General features: G+C 39.0%; 1 protein-coding gene across 1 annotated transcript; it reads right to left on the reverse strand.

The window, feature by feature from the left end:
- Nucleotides 1-8,681: 8,681 nt before the first annotated feature.
- nr0b1 (nuclear receptor subfamily 0, group B, member 1) lies at nucleotides 8,682-22,464 on the reverse strand. The gene is made up of 2 exons (XM_048541015.2): nucleotides 21,860-22,464; nucleotides 8,682-9,012 (listed from the first exon to the last, which is right to left on the reverse strand). The coding sequence occupies exons 1-2, from the start codon at nucleotides 22,416-22,418 to the stop codon at nucleotides 8,765-8,767; spliced, it is 807 nt and encodes a 268-aa protein (XP_048396972.1). The 5' UTR covers nucleotides 22,419-22,464; the 3' UTR covers nucleotides 8,682-8,764.
- Between the last annotated feature and the right edge of the window lie 618 nt (nucleotides 22,465-23,082).

Here is a 23,082-nt window from a genome sequence, read left to right on the forward strand (position 1 = left end):
CCCTGCAAGAGCACATATCCTCCAAAGCACTACGGTCTCCATCCCACTTTATATGTTGAGTTGCCCACTCCTCTGGGGTGAGAGAGAAAATATGGAGGAGCAAGGTTGGAGAAGGTTTAAAGGAAAGCATGAGGGGGATGTGAGGATAAGACTGTGGGGAGGGACAAATAAAGATTAGCTATGAGGAACCAAAACATAATAAGAGAGGAGAAGATGATCGAATGGAGATGGAAAGGAGAAGGAACAAGCTAACAAAGTGTGTAGCTGGATGAACTCAGCAGGCCAAGCAGCATCTCAGGAGAACAAAAGCTGACGTTTCGGGCCTAGACCCTAGACCCAGTTTATCTATGAGAGGAAGTTTCTTAGATCTTGAGTGTATATTGTTGCATATACCTCTGAGTAGGTGATTACTAATTAATTAGCATAAGAACTATCCACTGTGATTGGTGGGGACGTTAACCAAAGATTTTGGAGGAGTCAGAACTAAGAGCAGACTCTCCTAACAGTTATAGCATCATACAGCACAGAGACAGACCCTTTGGTCCAACTCATCCATGCTGACCAGAAATCCCAATCTGACTTAGTCCCATTTACAAGCATTTGGCCCATGTCTCTCTAAACCCTTCCTATTCATGTACCTATCCAGGCGCTATAAAATTGTTTACCATATCCTTGTAAGACGTAAATGCTTGCTAAGATAGAAAAAAAAATAAATCTTGTTTACTACTTAAGACTCTTCAAGTGAAGTCAGAAGGTGGCCTCCCAACCAAGCATATGAGATCACGCCCGACTTCTCATCTGAGGGTCACCAGACCCAAAATATTAACTCTGTTTTTTCCTTCACAGATGCTGACAGACCTGCTGATCTTATCCAGCAACTTCTATTTTTGTTCCTGATTTACAGCATCTGCAGTTCTTTCGGTTTTCATCTCAGCTGAGTGGTTAGGGCAAAGCCATTGCGTCCACAAAACATTCTGGCCATTAACTCTGTTTCATTCTCTGGAAATGTTACCAGGTCTACAGAGCATTTCCAACATTTTCTGGTTTTATTTCTGTAATGTTTTGATTTTGTTTGATGGATTGCTTCAAAAGCAAAACTTAAATATTTTTATTTCTTAAATACTTTGCTTCCTGGATAATTAATTAAAGCGTTCTCTAAAATGATCAGAATTCCTTTTTTTGCAGTTCTATTGACTCAATCCTCAATTTTGTGCTATTTCCCAACAAGGCGATATCATAGCCTTTGGTTCAGTACAATTTGATTTAGAAATAAACCCTTCTCTTCTTTCTTTGTAAGAATACAATTTTCACTTCCAGAATAATATTTTGTATCATAGTTAAACCTTGTGAAGCATGTGATCGGACTGCCTAATGAGGAGAGCAGATTTTTATTCATTGCCTTCAATTTAGAATTCAGTGGGGTCACATATATAACTGGAGGGAAATAATTCTATTTCCTTTTCCATCATTCAATAAAATGCATGCGTAGTCATGTTGAAAGCTCAAATCCATCTTTGTTAAAAATGAAATGTACTTGTTGTAATATTGCCATTGTTTAACATCAAATTAACTGCAAACATTTTCTCACAGTTAACTGTTTGTTTTATTTCCAATATTTACATATCTTTCCTGGAAAAGATGTAAATAATAGCATTTTTTCGCGTTGACTATCCAAATCTATTAAAATTTGAATGTCCCAAGATAGTTTTTCTTTGTTTGCTCTTGTGATGTGGGCAGTGTTGGTAAAGATGCGTTTGTTCCTTACCTTGAATCACTCTGAAATTTATGGTGAGACTTGTTCCTGAACCACTGAAGTTATAATATTAATGATGTCTCACTATCGTATTAGCTAGGGAGTGTCAGGTTTTTGATTGAATGACAGTGAAGAATTGGTGATATATATGGCTTAAAAAGAAAAACTCACATTTCTATAGCACTTTTCGTGACCGCCAGATGTCCCAAAGCACTTCCAACCAATGAAATATTTTTAAAATGCAGTCATTGTTTTAATTGGTAAAACATCATCAATTTGGCACACACAAACTTCCATAAACAGTAATGCAATAATGAGTGATTAGTTGATGGATAAATACTATTCAGGACATAAGAGAAGAAAGATCAAGACAGGATTGTGGAATCTTTAATGTCTACTTGAGAGAGCAAATAGAAATCACATCTGAATGATGAAACCTTCAGCAATCCATCACAATACTGTGCTGGAATCTCAGCCTAGATGTTTGTGCTTCAACCTGGAGTGGAACTTGAACCCGCAGCCTTGTAACTCCAGTTGACAATGCAACCAAGAGAGGCACAACTGATACAGCACTTAGAAGCGAGCTTAGAGGTTTGAAATGAATTGTTTTAGATTTAATGTCATGAACTCATGAGTAGAGTGAAAAGTTTACAAGTCGCCACTTACGGTGCCATCCTAGGTACAAATATAGGTAAGATTCTGGAGTACATAGGTTTCAGAAAAATATTTAGAAAAATAAAGAAATAAGAAGTCCAGCAATACAGACCTTTAAAAGTGCAAAGTCACAGCATTAAATTATAAAAATAAAGAAATAAAGAGTTTAAAATAACTTGCAGAATGTCATTTAAAAAAGAAAGGGAATTTAAAAATAAGGGGACTCCATACAATGTCCACTTAGTCCATTTCACGGCTCTGGGCTCAGACACCCAAACCCCTCGGCTGGAATCCCAGGCTGGACCCACGAGGATGCTGAAGAAAAGTCAGCAGGTGGCACAGACTGACGGAAGCTGCCACAAAGAGATCCCAGACCGAGGCCAGTGAAAACAGCGACCGAAAGAGCTCCCAAGCCACTGCCAAAAGGAATCCCCGGCTGCCACCGAAGCCGTCTGAAGGAATCCCAGGCCAGAAGGAATCCCAGTGACGGTAGATTCCTCAGACTGGTACTTCTGTTCTGTTTGGTGGTGCAAGTTATAAGGAGAATGTGCTGTCATTGGTGACCTTGATGAGTTTCAGTCATACATTGTACAAGTAGTCAATTCTGTAGCTACTCACCCAACACTTGGTGCACCTTTCAGCAAGATACAAAAGGACTTGCTTTTAGCTGATTTAACAGAAATAATTATGAGTTGCAGATTTCTCATGGGAAATTCATGCATTTTATTATTACTTTGACTTCTTCTACAGTACATACAAAGACTGAATATTAAGGGCTCCAGCCTAATATTACATAACTGAAACCAAGGAAATATTAAATATTCTCTGAGCCATCTCTACAGATTTCGCAAAGCTATGGTTAGGTTGGGACTATTACAGGAAACTATAAATGAATAATACAACACGTAACATGAAATATTGAAAGATTATGAAAATTAAAACTATAATCATATTTTAAAGACTTCTAAGATGATGCTCCCTCCTGCGTTTAGGTTAAGAAGCTTTTCAAATTATGTGTTGTTACGACAGTAATCACAGGCATGCATCTGCAATGAAAATTAGAGTTCATTATATTCAATGGTCTAATCCTGTAGTTCAACTGGAATGCTTACTGGCCTGACTAGGCTATTCGGTGTTTGAAAGAAAATGCTCCTCCCAGTTTGGGAGCTGTTTTATCAGACGTCTTTTGTTGGATTCCGAAATGAGCGAACACCCACACTTATTCCTGGGATATGGGATTTGTTGGCATTTATTACCCACTGGTAGTATCCATTGAATTAAAGGCCCTTGAGCTTCTTAAACCACTGCAAACAGGTGAACTACAATCATTTGGGTACCTTTCACAGTCGAGTGATGTGATAGCTCCAGTAGCGTGGTTCCATTCATAAAATACCATCTTTACCACAATAACTTCCTTTTTCTTTGTAAAGTTTGATAGAACAATTGATTTTATGAAATAAAGTGGGCTAAAAGTTAAGAAAAATTGTAGAGCAGATTAATTTGCAAACCTTTGTGTACGACAATACGAAGGTGAGTTGCGTTGTGGATAGTGCGGAGGGCTGTTCTAGGTTACAAAGGGACATTGACAGGATGCAGAGCTGGGCTGACAAGTGGCAGGTGGATTTTAACCCTGAAAAGTGTGAGGTAATTCATTTTGGAAGGACAAACTTGAAAGCAGAATACAGGGTTAGGGGAAAGATTCTTGGCAGTTTGGCAGAGCAGAGGGATCTTGGGGTTCATGTCCATAGTCCCCTTAAGGCTGCCACCTAGGTGGATAGAGTTGTTAAGAAGGCATATAGTGTGTTAGCTTTCATTAATTGAGGGATTGAGTTCAAAAGCCGTGAAGTTATGCTCCAGCTATACAAAACCCTGCTTCGGCCTCATCTGGAGTATTATGTCCAGTTTTGGTCGCCTCATTACAAGAAAGATGTGGAAGCCTTGGAAAAGTTGCAGAGAAGATTTACCAGGATGTTGCCTGGAATGGAGGGAAGGTCTTACGAAGAAAGGTTGAGAGAGAAAGGCCTTTTCTCTTTAGAACAATGAAGGATGAGAGTTGACTTGATAGAGGTGTACAAAATGATCACAGGTATAGATAGCGTGGACAGCCAGAGACTTTTTCCTAGGGTGGAGGTAGCTATTACAAGGGGCCACAGTTTTTAGATGAGTCGAGGTAGATGTAGGGGAGATGTCAGAGGTAGGTTCTTTACTCAGAGTGGTCGGGGCATGGAATGCATTGCTGGAGAGAGTAGTGGAGTCGGCCTCATTAGGGGCATTTAAGTGGCAATTATATAGGCTTATGGATGATAGTATAGGTAGGGGTGGAGATTAGGTAGATCCTAGGTTTAGGTTAAGAATTCAGCATAGCATCTTAGGCCGAAGGGCCTGTATTGTGCTGTATTGCTCAATGTTCTAAATGTATAATAGAAGGGGCTTCAGCATTCTTCTCTCTGTTGTACTGCTGATTGAATTGTTATCTGTTTAATTGTGATACTCCTACGGTTAGATTTATACAGCAAAATTCTTGTGGAGGTTCTTCAATTAATGTCCACAAAACCCATTAAGATAAATGTATATTGACCACAGTAACATCTAAATGATTGTTATTCATGTGAGACAATATGATTTTTCTGTTGAGCAACCCCATGAGCTATATAATAAAGTTAAATTGTCCTGCCAGAACCCGAGGGAGATTCGATCATGGTGCAATGAACTTTTAGTAAAACTGAAAATAAAATGCTTTCTGTTTAAAGAATAAAATTACTTATTTTCCCTCCATAAACAAAATGGCATAAATGCTTTTCCATTCTGAAGGTGTATAGACTGAAGTATGTTATTATGACTGTACATTATTGTAATGAGGCCAGTCAGGTGGACCTCATGGAATGAGTTCCCTGAATGGGCTGTAAATCTCATCCAGTTAGGGATCCCTGGCTGACAGATATAAACAGCAGTGTTGGACATCCTGTTAGCTCTGAGAACTGGCTCTGAGGAAGCCAGACCAATCCAAGTGTTATGCGTGTGAAAAGAAAGGGTGACTTGGTGACTGAATACCAGCTTCAGTGGAGTTATTCCAATGACCTTCATCATTTCTGAACAAGATACCCTCAGGCCATTAATTAGTATTGGACATAAACCTGGAGAAACAATGGCTCATATGATCTCAGATTTCTCAATATCGCTATTCAACAGATGTCTATACATAACATAAGAATATTTTCAAACAAGTATTTTAGCCATCATGCTTAATTCTAAACATAACAAAATTTTTGAATAACATCGTAACAGCTATCCACTGTAGAGTTTTCTTTAAGTATTTCTGACTGGAAGGTGTGGAAAGATGTGTTTAGCTGATTGAACACCTGCCAATTGTTCATGCTAAGGTATGACTGGTTAATCTAGATTTGATAAATCAAGTGTTAAACTTCTGTATAGAGAGAGGAAATCTACACTTCTAAAAAATTACACATGGGCACAGACACAGTGAAGTAAGCAATACATTAACCCCTGTCTGTTTACTGATTTACACTGTTTGTAACAAACTGTGATCATTATCTGCAGCGCTCAGTGTTCTAAATAAATTTCCGATCTTTAAAAACATACTCTAATGGTTCAGATCAAGCTTATTCCCTAGTATAGCGAAAAGCAAACTGCTATAGCTCTGGGAATTTGAAGAAAAATACTGGCCAAATTATATCTGTGGGAGATGGAAGGAAACTTAAAATTTCAGCTGCAATGATTATTTTCCAAATGTTACATGGTCTCTTAAGCCTCCAGAATAGTCAACAGAAAAACCATATTCAGTAAGAGCTGAAACAGGTTTTAACCTTCTTGCATGTGCCAGAAAAAAAACAGCCCAGTACCCATTTGAGGCTGCTGATTGGCTTGCTGAGAAAACCAACTGTACTGAGGGAAACCAGGTTCGCATACAACCTCATGTACAGGCTGCTGCCAAAAGATAACATTTTAACTAAATGTGCAGTTATCACATCACTGTCTCTTTGTGACTTCCAATTACTTCTTCCAAAAAGTTTCCTCCTTCCAAAAAGATCTTCTTCTTGACCAGAACATGTCCTCTTCCAGTAGGTCACACTACCCCATTCCTCCCATCTTCATCATTCTCTTTTACCACTCAATAGAGTAAGTAAATTATTATCTCTTTCGCCTCCCCATTTCGATGCAGTGATCAATTCCTATGCGCACATATTTCTAGAACTTGCCTCATATCAATTGTTTGAGTTTGGCTTAAACAAACTAATCTTGAAATTTGCTGATGACACAAAAAAATGTGTTTGGCCAACAGTAGGGAGAAGTTTTAAAGGATTTCTGAAATACAAACAGGTTCATGGAACGGGCAGATAGTTTGTGTGTGCAATACAATATTGTGTCTAAATGGGTCATAGACACTGTGGAAAACAACAATGTAAAAACACTATGATGGCAGTGACGAACAGCACAACTTGAAGTTCAAATACATAAATACCTGAAATTGTGAATGCGAACACCCGATGCCATAAACTCCTAACCCCAAAATTTTAGCTGTTATATAGAGGGGGATAGGACACAGCAGTAAAGGTGTGAAAGCAATTTTATATGTAACATTGCATAGGGTGTATTTAGAATATTATGTATAGTTTTGAACACCCGTTGTAAATAGCCAAAGTGTAAAGCTTGAATTCACTAAGATGATGCTAGGAATAAGAACCTATACTTATTGCATTTGAGAATTTTATCGACATTGCATTATTGTGAGGAATTAGTGTAACAGCAAACAATGAAGACAGAAGCGAGGAAGAAGTCTACGTGTGGATGGTTGATAGAGCATGGACTGTTTTGCTGGGACAGTGATGATAAACAGATCATTACACTTTTTGATGGAAAATTGCAAAAACATTTGAGGCAAAAATAAAGAGTTTGGGGACAAGAACAGGACAGGTCCAGCAAAACACCAACAAAAACATAGGGACAGTAGTTTTCCTTTTATGCAGCAAATTTCTATATATTTAAAACCATAAAATTAAATTTACAACTTGTATTCATTGACTGCATACGTTTCATTTTCATGTCTTTGCTTCACTCAATTGGTAGCTTTTTAAATCGGTGCAAGTAAAACTCTTGAGAGATGTAAAACACTTGTCAGCATCTGTGTTACTCACTTCCCTCAATTGAAACTTCTTAGGTCCAAACCATGTAGAGATTAGCCAAATAATCTACTCTATGCAATACAGATAGATGTTTCAATGTAATTTGATGCTATTTGTCTATCCAAGTAAATGCAAGAAATTCGATGGCACTAATCAAAGAAAAGCATAGTGTTTTCCTAGTATCCTGATCAATCTTTATCTCATCGTTATTAACACCAAAACACATCAATTAATTGTTTGCCTTGTTGTTGTTGTCTGTGGTACTGGTTTGTGGCTGTTACATTCCTTTACACATTACCACACTTAAGTTCAAAGCAACTTTGATGAGCATGTGATAGAGACAGGAATGGTGTGATATGCTGACAGAAATAAATGATGTAATGTCAGAAGGAGCTCAGGTGGAGCATAAATATTCAAAGATCGACCTGGTGAGTTGAGTGACTTCTTCCTATGCTACGTCTCTCGTGAGTTTTACTTGCACTGATTTAAAATGCTACCAAGTTAGTGAAGCAAAGACATGAAAATGAAACATATACAGTCAATGAACACAAGTTTTAAATTTAATTTTATAGTTTTAAATATATAGAAATTTGCTGCATAAAAGGAAAACTACTGTCCCTATGGTTTTGTTAGCGTTTTGCTAGAGCTGTCCTGTTCTTATCCCCAAACTCTTTATTATGCCTCAAATATTTTTGCAATTTTCCAGCAAAAATTTGATATAATTGGACATCTTAAGAACATGAAATACACAGTTGTCGGTTTCTGACAAAAAAATGAATCAAACACCTTGTCTGAGATGTTGTTATCAACTGTCAACTGTAAACTAACCCCAACACAATCACACTTTCTTTTAGTATTGAGATACAAAGTATAAAGTGTCAAGTTCATAGTCTATTGGGAAAGCCATGAACAAGATAATGGTTGAACGAAACGAAGAGGAGTTTGGTAAATATTATCATACGACATTAAATATTCTCAGACTAAAATAAATTTTAAAAAATGTTATATTGGAAAATTACATAAGTTTATAAGAGCTCAATTGATCTTGATAATGTTCATTTATTCAGAATAAATTTTACATTAAATTTGAGATTAGCAATATACTATATACATTACAAAAATAATGTCTGCAAAAACACAAATAAATTAGTCTATTTTACAACATATTCACATCAACCAATGTCAATATTCAGTATGCGTTCGTTTTCCCTCTAGCTTAAGTTTTGCTGTGGGCACACAGTGTGTCTAGTAACTTGTCTTCTATATTGACATTACCAATGGGTCTGAAAAAGAGTTCAGTAATAACACCTGCTGTGATGGATCGCAGCATGGAAAGCGCAATGATCAGGCTGAAAAAGCGAGTCTGATCTTGTGTATACATGGTTTTCACATATTCATTGAGAGCTTGCCGTGCTTCTTGCTGAAGGCTCTGTATATACTCTGTACAATGCAGTCCCGGGAGCTCTAGAAAAAGAACACAGCAATATTTTGGCACCAGAGAAATGAGGAATCTGCACTAGCATTGATAAGTCACAAACCCGAAATGGGCCTCAACTTACATTGAGCTATTTAAAACGTTCTCATTGCACACCTTTCCATTGTGAAAATTTGAAACAAAAGCATATGTAGCATGCACCCTGTCAAGATTATCTGTAGGTTAATATGTTATATCATCTTAGCATATTTTTAATATAAAGGGAAGGCACTGATACTGAAACACAGAGTGAAAAGAGGAAATTTTATAGAATTCGCTATTAAAAATGACAGATTTTGACTGAATCAAAAATCTATTTATTTTGTTTGGTGAATCAGCATTGACAGATCATGAATTTAAACCTTTTCCAAAGACAGTGAAAGGAAAGGTTCAAAGAAATTTCTCTAAGGGACAGTTGACGGAGCCTGGATCAAGAGATCGTGCCCAGTGCAGAGGACAGAGCATGGCTGTTGGCGGTGAGACGGCAGGGCAGAGGGAAGGGGAGTGACAGATTGAGCCCAGTGCAGGAGAGATCGAGCCCAGCGCTGGGATTGAGAGATCAAGTCCAATGCAGGAGAGAGATTGAGCACTCGTGGGGAAAGCCCAGTGTTGGGTGACTATTGGCCCTGAGGTAAAGAAGGGCTATAATTTGGAACTTTTAACTTTATTTATTTCTTATACTTTATACTGACGAGGGCCATACTGTACAACTTATAACTTATTTCTTTATTTTTCTAATTTTTTAGCTAAGGTTTTGTATCTTGGTACCTCATACCTAAGATGGTGCCATGAATGGTGATTTTGTATACTTTTCACTGTACTCCTGTATCCCTGCACATGTGACAACAAACCTAATTCTAATTTTATGTGTACTAAATGTCTGGATTATTTAATGCTATGACTCTTATATCTTGGTTTCTTATGTTGTTACAGGTAACAAGATAAGCATTGCTACATCAAGCAAAATACCCTGCCAGAAGCAAAATCCATATTACTGCAGGTTAAGTAAAATCATTTCAGTTTCTGAAATGTTAAGTGTGGCGTTGTAAAGAAATGTGGTCATGGACAGTCTGTCTGGCTGAGCAGACACAGCTATCTGCATGTAAGAAAGTGTGTTCTGAAGGCTGGGGTTGACTGCTAGTGTAGGGGCTGAGGATACCACTTCAGGCCTGGAAAGGAACTCAAGTGGAAGCGAACAGATCCAGTGAATACCATCAACTCAAAAGTGCCAAGAAGGAGGTTATGCTGCTAGGGGCCAATGTTGTTTTTGTTTATTTAAAAAAAAGCAAAACTAAGATGTTAATCTCTAGTTTGCTACATGAGCCACAAACAAATTGGCATTGGAAAAGTAAGATCAGAAAGCTAAATATGTGGTTCAAAGACTGGTGTGGGAGCAACAAATTTCATGGGGTACTGACACAAGTTATGAGAAAGACGAAGCATGGAGATGGTCACCTGAGCCTACTGAAATCACACAACTAGAGCTATTGAGTTAAATTAGAGTTAAATGGCAGTGGTGATGGGGCAAGAGATGGTGGGAGGTGGGTCAATATTCACGTGAAGGAAGACTTTGAAAGTGAAAGAAAAGCACAGGATAACCGGATAATTTAATGGCATGGTCACAATAACCAGAGTGTGACGGGAATACTTTGAATTTACAAACATAAGAGTGCATAAACAAATATGGTCTGAGTCAGAAAAGTGGCTTTACATTAACAGAGGAAAGCAGTATTTGGTTGAAAGGAGATTTAGAAATCTAAGTGGACAAGAAAAGTACACTGATGTGGATAAAGTTGAGTGGGCCAGAAAGGGACGGAGAATTTATCAGTAGTTTGTGTACCACAGATTAAGATCCTTGGAAAAAAAGGTACTGAAAAGATAACATTGAGTCACTTTATCAAAAGGTGTGGAGCATCCTCAATAAATTAGATAAGCTTGTAGCATGAATGGAGGTAAATGAGTTAGGTATAGATACATGGTTGCAAGGTGACAAAAGTTAGGAAATAAATATTCCTTTAGGACAGATAACATTTCAATAGGACAGGGCAGAAAAGGAGGGATGGTGTTCCTGAAAATAAAAGATGACACAAAGACATTTATGAGGAAGGATCTTAACTCAAAGTCAGAAAGTAGAATCAGGATATAGGTGGAGATTGGCAACAGCAAGGGTCAGAAAACGTGAACAGTTTATAGGGCCATTAGCAACAATGGTCAGAGTACGGGCAAGAAATTATTGGAGCTTTTAACAAAGATACTGTAATATTTATGTGGGACATTTATCTTCATGAAGATCTGATCAATCTAGTTGATAAATATGGTTTTGAAGATGTTTGTAACGTAATTTTGTGACAGTTTCCTGGAAAATATGTTGTGGAGAGAACAGGGGATACAGATATTTTATGTCTAGTCTGTGTAACAATGCGGCATTAATTGGTAACATCATAGCGAAAGATCCATTATAACCTAGAGATCAAAATACAGTTGAATTTCCCACCACATTTGAAAATAACATATTCAATCACAAACAAGAATCCTCAAATTAAACAAAGCAAATTAATAAGACCTGTCTAAGGTTAATTGGATTAAAATAGATTTTAAAATGAGAGTAAATAACAGTAGTAAACATTTCCAAATTTGAAAATGTTCATAGAAAACACTATTTAAAAACAAAAGCTCTGACTTAGATCCATCTGAGGCTTATTGAGGGGGTTGCTCAGGGTGATATGAGGTATGAAGGTGAGGTTCATAATGTTGCAAGGAATAGCAGTAAAAGAATAACGATAAATCAAAGGATAGTTGGTTAAAAAGTGAAACAATAGAATAAGAAACACACAATCCAAGAATATTAAAAAATAAATTGCAGCTTTCACAAATATATTAAAAAGGAAGAGAGTCGCTACATTAAATCCCTTAGAAGTAGAGACAGAGAAAAAAAAAGATCATGGCCACTGAGGAAATGTCACAGCAAACAGAAATTTTTTGACTGTCCTCACAGTAAAAAAAAAGTTACAAATTCTAAATCACGGTTAAACTAGGCGGTAATAAGAGTGGAAAGGTTGTGGTAACCAAATCAAGAAAAAAGTACTGCAGAAACTCATGGGACTAAAAACTGATAAATTCTTAGGATGTGATGGGTTTGGTTCTTAAAGGGAAACCTGCTGACACAGTGGATATGCTTGCTATGTTTTTCCAAAATTTCCTAGATTCTCAAATCATCTCAGCAGATTAGAAACCAGCAAATGTAACACTACTATTTTAGAAAGGAGGAAGAGAGAAAGCAACAAATAACAGACCACTAAGCAAGGCATAATGTATGGGTATGTGCTGGAATCTATTATTAAGGAAGTCTTAACAATGTGCTTAAGAAAGTACAAAATGCAACAAGTCAAGTTTATGAAAGGAAATGTTTTTGGCAAGTTTATGATTTTTGAGCATGCAAACAGGAGGATGGATATAAGCAAATCAATGGATGCAGTTGAAACTACAGACTTAGATTTCTAAAAGGCATTCAACAATGTGCCACACAAAAAAGTTAATAAAGAGTTGGTGAGTTGGTGATAATGTAATAGCATGGGGACAGGAGGCAGAAGGTGGCAAATTTTCAAAAAGGCAGTCTGTAACTGGAGAAAACCTGGAAAGCTGAGTCCTGGAGACTCAGTTAGTTACCATTTATATTAATAATTTAGATCAAATGGCAGACCATAATGTATTTAAGTTCGTTGATGATACAAAGCCAGCTGAAAATGCAAGCTTTGGTAAGTATACAAAGCAGCTGCAAAGAGAAATAGATGTGTCAAATGAATGGGAAACAAGATTGCATGGAGTGTAATTGGTGAAAACGTGAGGTTATTCACTTTGGTTCTAAAAGGGGAATGCTTTTAAAAGTCATGAAACTAACAAATCTTAATTTTCAGAGAAACTTGTGTGTGGTCAAACAATGGATACCAATATTACCAAACAATTAACATGCCAGCACAGCAACAAATTAGGAAATGAAACTACGTGCTGGCCTTCACTCCAAGGGGCCTGGAGCACAAGAGTAAAGGGGTCTTGCTACAATTTATATGGTCTTAAATGAGACCACAATAAGAATGCTGTGTGCAATTTTGGTCTCCATATTTAGGGAGCCATATCATTGCATTGGAAGCAGTATAGCGTAAATACATTAGATCATTTCCGGGGATAACACGTTCCTGAGGGGGGAGGTTGAGAAATATTGACCTATATTCTCCACAGTTCTGAATAATAAGAAGCCTTCTAATTAAAATGTTCAAGAATATGAAGAGGATTGACAGGACTATGGAATCTTAACAAGCAGAAAGTTTCAGGACAAGGAGTCAAAGGTTCTATAGAATGCTCTACCACAGATTATGAAAGCACTATTGTATAATATTTCCAACACTGTGATATGGAGCATTCTGGTCTCTGAAGAAATCAAAGGAAGTCATCAAACAAGGATAATCCGTAGACTCTTTCCTCATATGACAGCCTGCATACTCTAGGTATCAATCTAATAAATTAGTTCTGAACTGCTTCTAATGCATTTAGATCTTTTCTTTTGATCATTTTGATCCCTATTTTGGCAGTATTTGAGATGTGGTCTCTTCAATGCCCTTATTAATGGTGCATATCATCCCTCTTATACATGGTTCTCTCATAATAAAATATAACATTCAATTGGCTTTCTTAATCACTTGCTGTACTGGCGTATCAACTTTTTGTTACAGGTGCACGAGAGCACCTAAATTGCTCTGCACCTTGGAATGCTGCTATGGATTGTCATTTAAGTAAGGCTCTGCATTTTAATTCTTTCTGCCAAAATGAACAACCTCACATTTTCCCACATTATTCTTCCATCTGTCAGACATTTGCCCACTTATCAACCTGTCTATATCCATCTATACATTGCTTTACAACATGCTTCCCTACCTACCTGCAAATTTCATTCCTGTGACTTTGTTCACTTTATCTATGTAATGGATACACACTATAAAAATGCGTATTCATTTTCATTGATGCCCTGGCACAGAACCCTGTGGGATTCTATTCTCTATCTGTCACATTCTCCCAATCAGAAAACTAGGCATTTATGAATATTCTGTTTTCTGTCAGCCAGCCAATCCTCCATCCAAGTTATTATACCACCCACTACACCACAAATGCCTCCTTTGTGCAGTAGCCATTTATGTAGCATTTTGTTAAATGTCTTCTGAAAGTCCAAGTACAGTACATGCATATGCATCTCTATATCTTCAACACTTGAACTCCTATAAATTGGTCAAGTATGATTTCACTTCCACAAAGCCAGACTGACTCTTTTCAATATCTGCAGTTTTCGTTAGTTGTCAGCTATAATTTCTTTTTGATGATAAAACATGTCCCCTTTCCCAGGTCACAAGTCCAGCCAGCATCCTATATTTTACTGTTTTCTGCTTCTCTCTCTTCTTGAATGCCGGAGTTACATTTTTTTCCAGACTGAGAGAACTTTTTTTCAGTCTAGCAGATTTTAGAAAATTAACACCAATAATCTCCTATGTCTATCAGGATCCAGAGGCTTATCAGCCTACAGCTCCAATAGTTTATTTAGCATTGCACCCCTAGTAACTGTAAAGCAGAGATGGTGGGTCTTCCTTTTAAGTATATTCCTACTACAAAGAAATAAAAATGCTGAGCATTCTGAAGTATCTCCTTAAACGTCTTCCATTGAATTTCTTTTGATCTAACCCTAGCCTAATACCTTAACTTTCATGATGACATAATTGCCCTTTGTTTAAGTTTAAAATACTAGACTTAGACCCAACTTCCTCCCTTTCAAATGAATATAAAATGCAATCACAACTGGTTGTTGCTTCCAATGGGTACCTCTATTTTGCGGTAATTAATTAATCCCTTCACATTAAATAATATCAAGCCTATCATCATAGATCATCATCATAGAATCCCTACAGTATGGAAACAGGCCCTTTGGCCCAAGAGGTCCACACTGACCTTCAGAGCATCCCACCCAGACCCATGCATCCCACCCAGACCCAATTACAGACTTGGCTTGTTTCTACAGATCCAGTCATAGAGTTACAGAGATGTACAGCATAGAAACAGGCCCTTTGGTCCAACTCGTCCATGTCGACCAGATATCCTAACTTAATGTAGTCTCATTTTCCAGCATTTGGCCCATATCCGTCTAAATCCTTCATATTCATATACCCCATCCAGATACCTTTAAATGTATAACCGTTTTTGGTTGCTTCCAGAACATTCTACTCTAGGAACTATCTTGAAAGTATTCTATGAACTTGTTGTTCAGGCTACCATTATCAATCTGATTTTTCCAGTTTACATATAGATTAAAACCATAGGGTCATACAGCATGGCAAAAAAAAGCCCTTCAGTCCAACCAGTCTACGCTGACCATGTTCAAAAACTAAACTAGTCTGCACTTGGCCTCTATCCTTCCAAACCTTTCCTATTCATAAACTTATCCAAATGTTTTTTAAATGTTCTAACTGTACCTGTATCTACCACTTTCTCTGGCAATTCATTCAACATGCAAACCATTCTGTGTAAAAAGGTTACCCCTTATGCCCTTTTTAAATCTTTCTCCTGTCACCTTAAAAATATGTCCCCCTGTTTTGAACTCCCTCACCATAGGGAAAAGACCCTTGTCATTCACCTTATCTATAGCCCTCATGGTTTTATAAACCTCAGCACAGACAACCCTCAACCTCTTACACTCCAGTGAAAAGAAGTCCCAGCCTTTTCAGTATACTTTTATATTTCAAACTACCCATTCCCGGCAACATACTGGTGAATGTTTTCAGAACCCTCTTCAGTAAAACAAAATCCTTGCCATAACAGGACTACCAGAACTGCACACAGTGCTCCAAAAGAGGTCTCACCAACATCCCGTACAATCTCAACATGATTATCATTGTCCCTTTATCACAATCACATAACACGGCATCTCATATCCTTCATCTAATATTGCGGTTACTGTAATGAGTCTGTAGATCATTCCTACCAGTGACTTCTTTTCCCTATTATTCCTTGCTTCACCTAAATTAATTCTACAAACTGATCTCCTGAACCAAGGTCATTTGTAACAATTGCACCAATGCCATCTTGATCATCAGCAATACCCCTTCACCTTGACTGAGCTTCATTTTCAACTTGACGGTCAGGTATGCCTCAATATTCAGGATTCAATTCTGTAATGGTCATAGATCAGATTTATTTCATGTAATCAGCATGATTAACTTGTTCACATTTTTTATACCATGCATGCTCAGGTACAGAGATTTTAGTTTTGTCCTTTTGTTATCTTTGTAACACATTGTCCTGGGTGTTGCTCTGTTTTTGTGTTTTTTTTAAACTCTGGCGGTCCCTTCCTGTAACTTTCTGATTTTTATTTCCCACATTTCTATTTTACTCATCTGCCTATGATTTCCTCCATCTACACTGGCTTCAGTTTCTAATGATGGCTAATCTTCACTAGTTTTATATGCCTCCTGCTAAATGGTATAAGGTTCAGATCCAGATTATTCCCTTGTAATTCTGTTCTTCAATCCGGTGCCTAGCCTTGTCATACTGTCTATTCAGAAACTACTTCTCAGTTCTACGCATGTCATTTGTACCCACGTAGATGATGGCAACTGGCTTAAATCTCCTTCTCAATTCAAGTTTGATTTCAGCCTTCAGCAGACATTCGAAAAACTGGTACCATGTAGGTATCAAAGCCTGCACACCCACGCTCTCAGCTAAAAGAAGAAAATGTCTGTCTCCTCATTATATTCTTTATCGTTATTCCATTGATTTTTGCTGTACCCTGGTGCTATAGTCAATTTGCTCATCACCAGTGCAGGTGTCACTCTTATCCAAAAAGGATGAAATATCCACAAATCAGTGGAAAATGGCTGAGTACCCTGTACTGCTGCACTCTGGGTATCTTTATCTACCTCAGTAACAGTCATACATTCCTTTCCCTCAATGCAAATTAAATCAGAAGACCTTATTCTAAAAGGTATGATCACCTCATTGTATAAAATATCAAGGTAACTTTCCCTCCCTCAGACATCACAGTGTCTGCTGTTTGGCATCCAGTTCATTTGACCTGAGCCAAAGCTTTTTGAGCTGTAAACACTTACTGCAGATATAATTATCTTAGATCACACTAGGACCCAGAATCACCCAACTTTACTTTCTCAATCCCATTAATCTAAGCCAATGAAATCCTTAATTTCCCTCATTCCCTGAATGACTAAAACCAAATATGACAAAAAAGTGCATGTATTGTTAAGCATGATCTTTGAAGAGTGATGGAAGTGTGGTCCTTTATTGGTTCATATTTCATTCACAACTGATACTGAGGATAAACAAGATACCTATGAATGCAACATGCATCAAATGCAACTGTGACTGTAGTCCAAAATATAGCATTCTCTGTTAAAGTCAAAAACTGTGCAAGAAGGCACAAATGTATTACAATAAACAAGGAGTTGACAGAGGCAGGTATGCAAAACATACAATATTTTGCAACATCCACGAATTTGTCTACTGACATTTAGTTTCACAGAATTGCACTGGCTCTGTTTTTTTTTAAGGGCTAGTGTATACCAAGTCATACTGCTATCACACGAAACACCATGTATAATTTACTTACATCTGGTAAAAGAAAATTTATAGTGCCTTTTTACTATAATATATTGAATATAAAACAGAGATGGGTGTGATTACTTTGTGGACTTCACTGTCATTGTATTAGTGCTTCTGAATACATTTTCTGGGGTGGAATTATACCAAAAATTGTTGGCGATACCAAACAGAGGGTCCAGTCAACTGTGAAAAAAAGTACAAAAGATTACAGGAGAACAAAAAAAAGTCCTTGTCGGTAACAGATGCAGTGAAATGTGAAACAGGAGAATTTAAAAGAAAATGAAAATAAGTGGACCAAAATTTCATTATATCAGCAAAGTGATTTAGACATCCAGATGTAAGAACATTTAAATTCAGAATGCAGATACATAAGGCCATAAAAGGAAGATGGCTTTTTGGATTTTAATCCTGGACATTGACTATAAAGGAAGGTAAGTGACATTTATTTTATCCACGACATTGCTTAGTCCATAACGGGGTACTTCAAGCATTTTGGGTTCTATGATTCTATGAGTTCTCATCAAGCCATATCAGATGTATGGAAAGAATATAACAAAACAAAATACCAGAATGACACCAACGAACAAGACGTTATTGTTAATGTGAAAGGCTGAAAAGAAGTAACCTTTTTTACTGCATGAAAAGGAAATAATTAACTGAAGTTTTCAAAATGTGAGACAGGAGAAGTAGAGAAAGTTGGCAAATTAGAAAGTAGGTGGACATAGATTGAGGGTTATTATAAGAAGAATGAAGGTGATGGGAAGGGTGCCAATTTAAAGAAGAGATATTTCACACAGAAGATTAATACATCATGGAATGAGTTAAATCAAGGGTCGATTGACACAAAAATTATGAGGGGAGTTAAAAAGGGATGAAAAATAATTTAAAATTAAAGGATCTGTGGGAAGGACAGGAAAATGAAATTAGAGCAGGAGCTAACACAACGGCTTCTTTGTACGTAATACATTATTTGATTTTGAGCAATCTGATCACTAAATGCCCAACTGCAATCCATTCCCATTCAGAACATATGTTCATCAATCAATATTCGCTCGAGGACATTTTTGTGGACTATTCATCTACATCTGAAAGTTCTTTATTGTTTTTATGTGAACGCACAGGAAGGAACCAACTTGAGCTTGGTCTGGGTTGTTATATAGCCATATGACTGTGCAGCTTCCATGGAATATATCCTCACTGGCTATGGGGCCCCAACGTGGTCCTGAGCCTGCATTTGCTGGAAACCAGCAAGCATCATCTTCAAGTTGCCTCCATATTTGCCATCTTGTTAGTTTAAACAGGTGAGTCTACAATGCTGCCAAGCCAAGCAGAGAACAGCTATCAGGAGCCATAGCAGCCAGTCTAAGAGAAGTGGTATTACTGATGGAGGTCAGAAATCAGGAGGGAAACCTCAGCTTGGAGATGGCCTCATTGATCAATATAGAATGATTGTACTGGAGACTCCTGATGCACGCAATGCACCTCAGGATCAAACAGAGCTAATTGTGTCAATTCATTCATGCAAGCCAGACACTGAGCCATAAAACATCTAGTTTGTCCCAGACAGCCTCAGAAAGACTTTGCACAGCAAGCTGGAGGTTTTTGTTAGTGATGGGAGTGAGGGCACAGGCACCGACCCGGCTTTGTCAAATTCCACAAAATCGTCCCCAGTTGGGACTTTACACATCCTGGTTGGCTGTCCATCAGTGTGGAATGAATGTTTCCCAGGGAAAGTTCCACTTGGCAGGAATGAGTCAGAGTTTCCCCAAAGCTCATCCCTATTTTTCCAGTCCACTGTCAAGGATGTTCCAGCCCACTGTGTCCACATTAAGATGATATGTGATTTGGAGGGAATCTTGCAACTGACAGCACTCCTGTGAAACTGCTGCTTTTCTCAGCCTTGGAATTACAGGTACAAAGGAAAGCTATCAAAGTAATCTTGATGAGATGCTGCATTGCAAACTGTGGGTAAATACTGCAGCTACACTGTATCATTGATGGAGAAAGTGAGTATGGGGCCAACAATGAAACAAACTGGTCTTTCTTGCTTTTATTCATTTTATGGCTGCAATAGGGTACTCCAATATTCTCCTGACTTAATCCAATAGAATTTCAATGGTACATTTTAAGAAGTCAAAGGTGAGCTGCTCATCACACAGGGCTATGCCTTAGAAATAGTTGTGAGGTGAATTCTTTCCTGAAGGGAGCAGAGACTCATTCACTCTCATCTGCTACTGGATATGTCTGACTAGCCTTGAGAAAGCCCAGTGTGGACTAACTGCTTTAGAAAGATTGTTATGCTGAACTTTTACCTTTACTTATTTATACTTCTAATTTATACCTAAGTTTTTTTTAATCTAGGAATCTTTGTCCTTCTGATGATACCAGAAGTGGCAACTTTGTACACTTTTGTTGTATCCCTGTACATTTGCTAATAAACCTAATTCTAATTCTAGCCAGATCAAAACCAAATGTACACTGATATAGAGAGTAACGTTTCAATTTCAGAAAGACAGGGATTTAAAAAACTGCAATGAAATGTCAACAGTTTATTTGCTATTCTGAAGCTTCTGATATTTCTTTTTGACACATTAACTTTGGGACAGAATATTTTGGCATGGCAAGAGTTTGGCATTCAATGCTACACTTATCCAGCAAATTACAGGGTCTCTGATTAGGAGCAGCTGTATCAGGTTCCTGCCAGGGTCAAGGACTTAGAAATGATTATTCAGCCTGAGTGCTTTCTTGTCATTTTAAGTGCTAGCAGTGCCCTCAGCAAATACAGGCACATCACTGGAACCATAACACGGAGAACCTCTCTCATAGCATTTCAAATGTTTCAACTTTATAAACTTTGGATGCATTAGAGGAACTTTTCAATTAGTTCTGGAGAATAAGTGTTAGAAGTGTTGCTGACGAACCCCTTAAATGTTTTAAATAAGCTTTAAATTTGTGGTTGTCAAATGCATCAGGAGTCTCCAGTACAATCATTCTATATTGGTCAATGAGGCCATCTCCAAGCTGAGGTTTCCCTCCTGATTTCTGACCTCCATCAGTAATACCACTTCTCTTAGGCTAGCTGCTATGGCTCCAGATAGCTGTTCTCTGCTTGACTCTATGGAGCCAAACCCTAGTCCAGACTATCACCACCTAATCTGGACTGGCAACTAAGGGCATTGTCACCCTAATTGAACGTGCTGTTCTCTCTGTGTGTTGTTAAATCGAGCTGTCTCTGCTAGATGCTCACTGTTTCTATGGATGCAAAAGACATCACGATACTTTTTGGAAAAGAGGCAGAAAGTTGCCCTGGCCAATGCGAATCCCACTAAAACAGACTAGCCGGTGATTCAATGTGAGGCTGGATGAACACAGCTGGCCAAGCAGCATCTCAGGAGCACAAAAGCTGATGATTCGGGCCTAGACCCTTTATCAGAGAGGGGTCTGAAGAAGGGTCTAGGCCCGAAACGTCAGCTTTTGTGCTCCTGAGATGCTGCTTGGCCTGCTGTGTTCATCCAGCCTCACATTTTATTATCTTGGAATTCTCCAGCATCTGCAGTTCCCATTATCACTAGCCGGTGATTCATCTCATCGCTGGTTACCTACTTCACTGTAAAATGCATTGGAACACCATGAAGATGTGTGAGGTAGGCAAGGCAAGGGTTTCGCTGACGCTCCTTGGAGTTGCTGATAACAAAGTGTGAAACTGGATGAACACAGCAGGCCCGAAACGTCAGCTTTTGTGCTCCTGAGATGCTGCTTGGCCTGCTGTGTTCATCCAGCCTCACATTTTATTATCTTGGATTCTCCAGCATCTGCAGTTCCCATTATCTCTCCTTGGAGTTGTGTTGAGACTGGAGCTTCACTCCCCACTTATGCCGAAATCAGTGGAAATGTGGGAGAGGAAGGAGGGTCACACACCAGTATCTCCGGCATACACTTTCGTCCTGATCTCACATTATTCCCGACACTGGACAGCCAGTACATAATAACATCTGCATTGCAATCCGAGGAATAAAAAGGCGTAAGAAACTATTTAAGGCACGAACGGCGTCTGAAATAAATGGAAGCGCAAGACATTAAACAAAACCATGGCAATTATTTCGGTGGCTGTGCTGAAACATGTTTTTATTGGGGTGATTAAACATTTGACCTGAAGCATGCCTGAACGTATCAGTGAAATTCACTCACCTGGATTAAACAGAAGAATCCCTTTCAAATAGGCATACTCCTTGGGGCTAATGTCCAGGCTCCAGCACTTCATCAGGAACCTCTGAATGGTCTGGATCTCCGCCGCCGACAGTAAACGCTGGTGCCCCGTCGCCTCCTGGATGTTCGGGAGCCCGTTGGTTAAAAGCGTGTGCAAAATACTGGGCTCTGAGGTTTCCACCGTCTCGAAATCGACTTTGTCCTGTGCTAGTCCCAGGACCAGCAGAGGTGCCCAGCACCTTCGGACTAGCTTCAGCTGGTCATCACAGGGCAGCGCCTGGAAACACGGCACGTTCTTTACAAAGCTCAGCGTCTTGGCCAGCACAACCGACGCTGCTGTGCAGGTGATGTGAGGGCACTTGAGCACCACTTTCCGCCTGGTTTTACAGGGACAGCCCTGTCCCAGAGCTCCCGAGCTCGCAGCAGGCTCCTGCTGCCCGAGGGGGAGCTCCTGACCATCGTTTTTCAGCAGCTTGTACAGGATACTGCTCAGCCCCCTGTCGTTCTTACAGCGACACAGATCCGCGCAGGCTGAAGACATCGCTGACAGCCGCTTGCTTCGCTCACTCAGTCTGTCACAAACGTGAAGCTTCCTCCGGCTGCCTGCTCGTTTATAACAGCTTCCAGAGCAGGTCCCACCCACTGGCAGCGGCAGCGGCCGCAGGGGGCGCCCGCTTACTGGAGCGATGTAGTCTCTGTGCTGGCCTCGCCCCCTGCGCACCCACTGGGATCAGACTGTTCTCTCTACATCCAGCTGCACCTTCTGGGATCAAACTGTCCTCTCTACAGCTTATTGCACCCTCTGGGATCAGACTGTCCTCTCTACACCTTACTGCATCCTCTGGGATCAGACTGCCCTCTCTACACCTTACTGCACCCTCTGAGGTCAGACTGTCCCAGGTACACCCTTTGAGGATGGTGGGACGAGGGAAGAGTGGTGATAGGAGGTGAGAGATGTTGAAAATGCATTAGCAGTTTGGTCCACAACAGAGGAAATGATACAGGTGGAGAGAGAAATTTGGCCCTACAATCAGATTTTGGGAGCTAGGTAGAAATTTAGCAAATGGGTTCTCAAAATGATTATTATACCCCACCTACGTTCCTTCTGATGTTTCGTTTTCCTTCCACTCAGGCTTCTGAGGTCTAGGCTCAGCAGCGATTTCCAAAACTAGAACTCAATGTATAAGCACACTGACCAGCATGCA

This window comes from Stegostoma tigrinum, chromosome 12 (genome assembly GCF_030684315.1).
Source record: "Stegostoma tigrinum isolate sSteTig4 chromosome 12, sSteTig4.hap1, whole genome shotgun sequence".
In the NCBI taxonomy this organism is placed as follows: domain Eukaryota; kingdom Metazoa; phylum Chordata; class Chondrichthyes; order Orectolobiformes; family Stegostomatidae; genus Stegostoma; species Stegostoma tigrinum.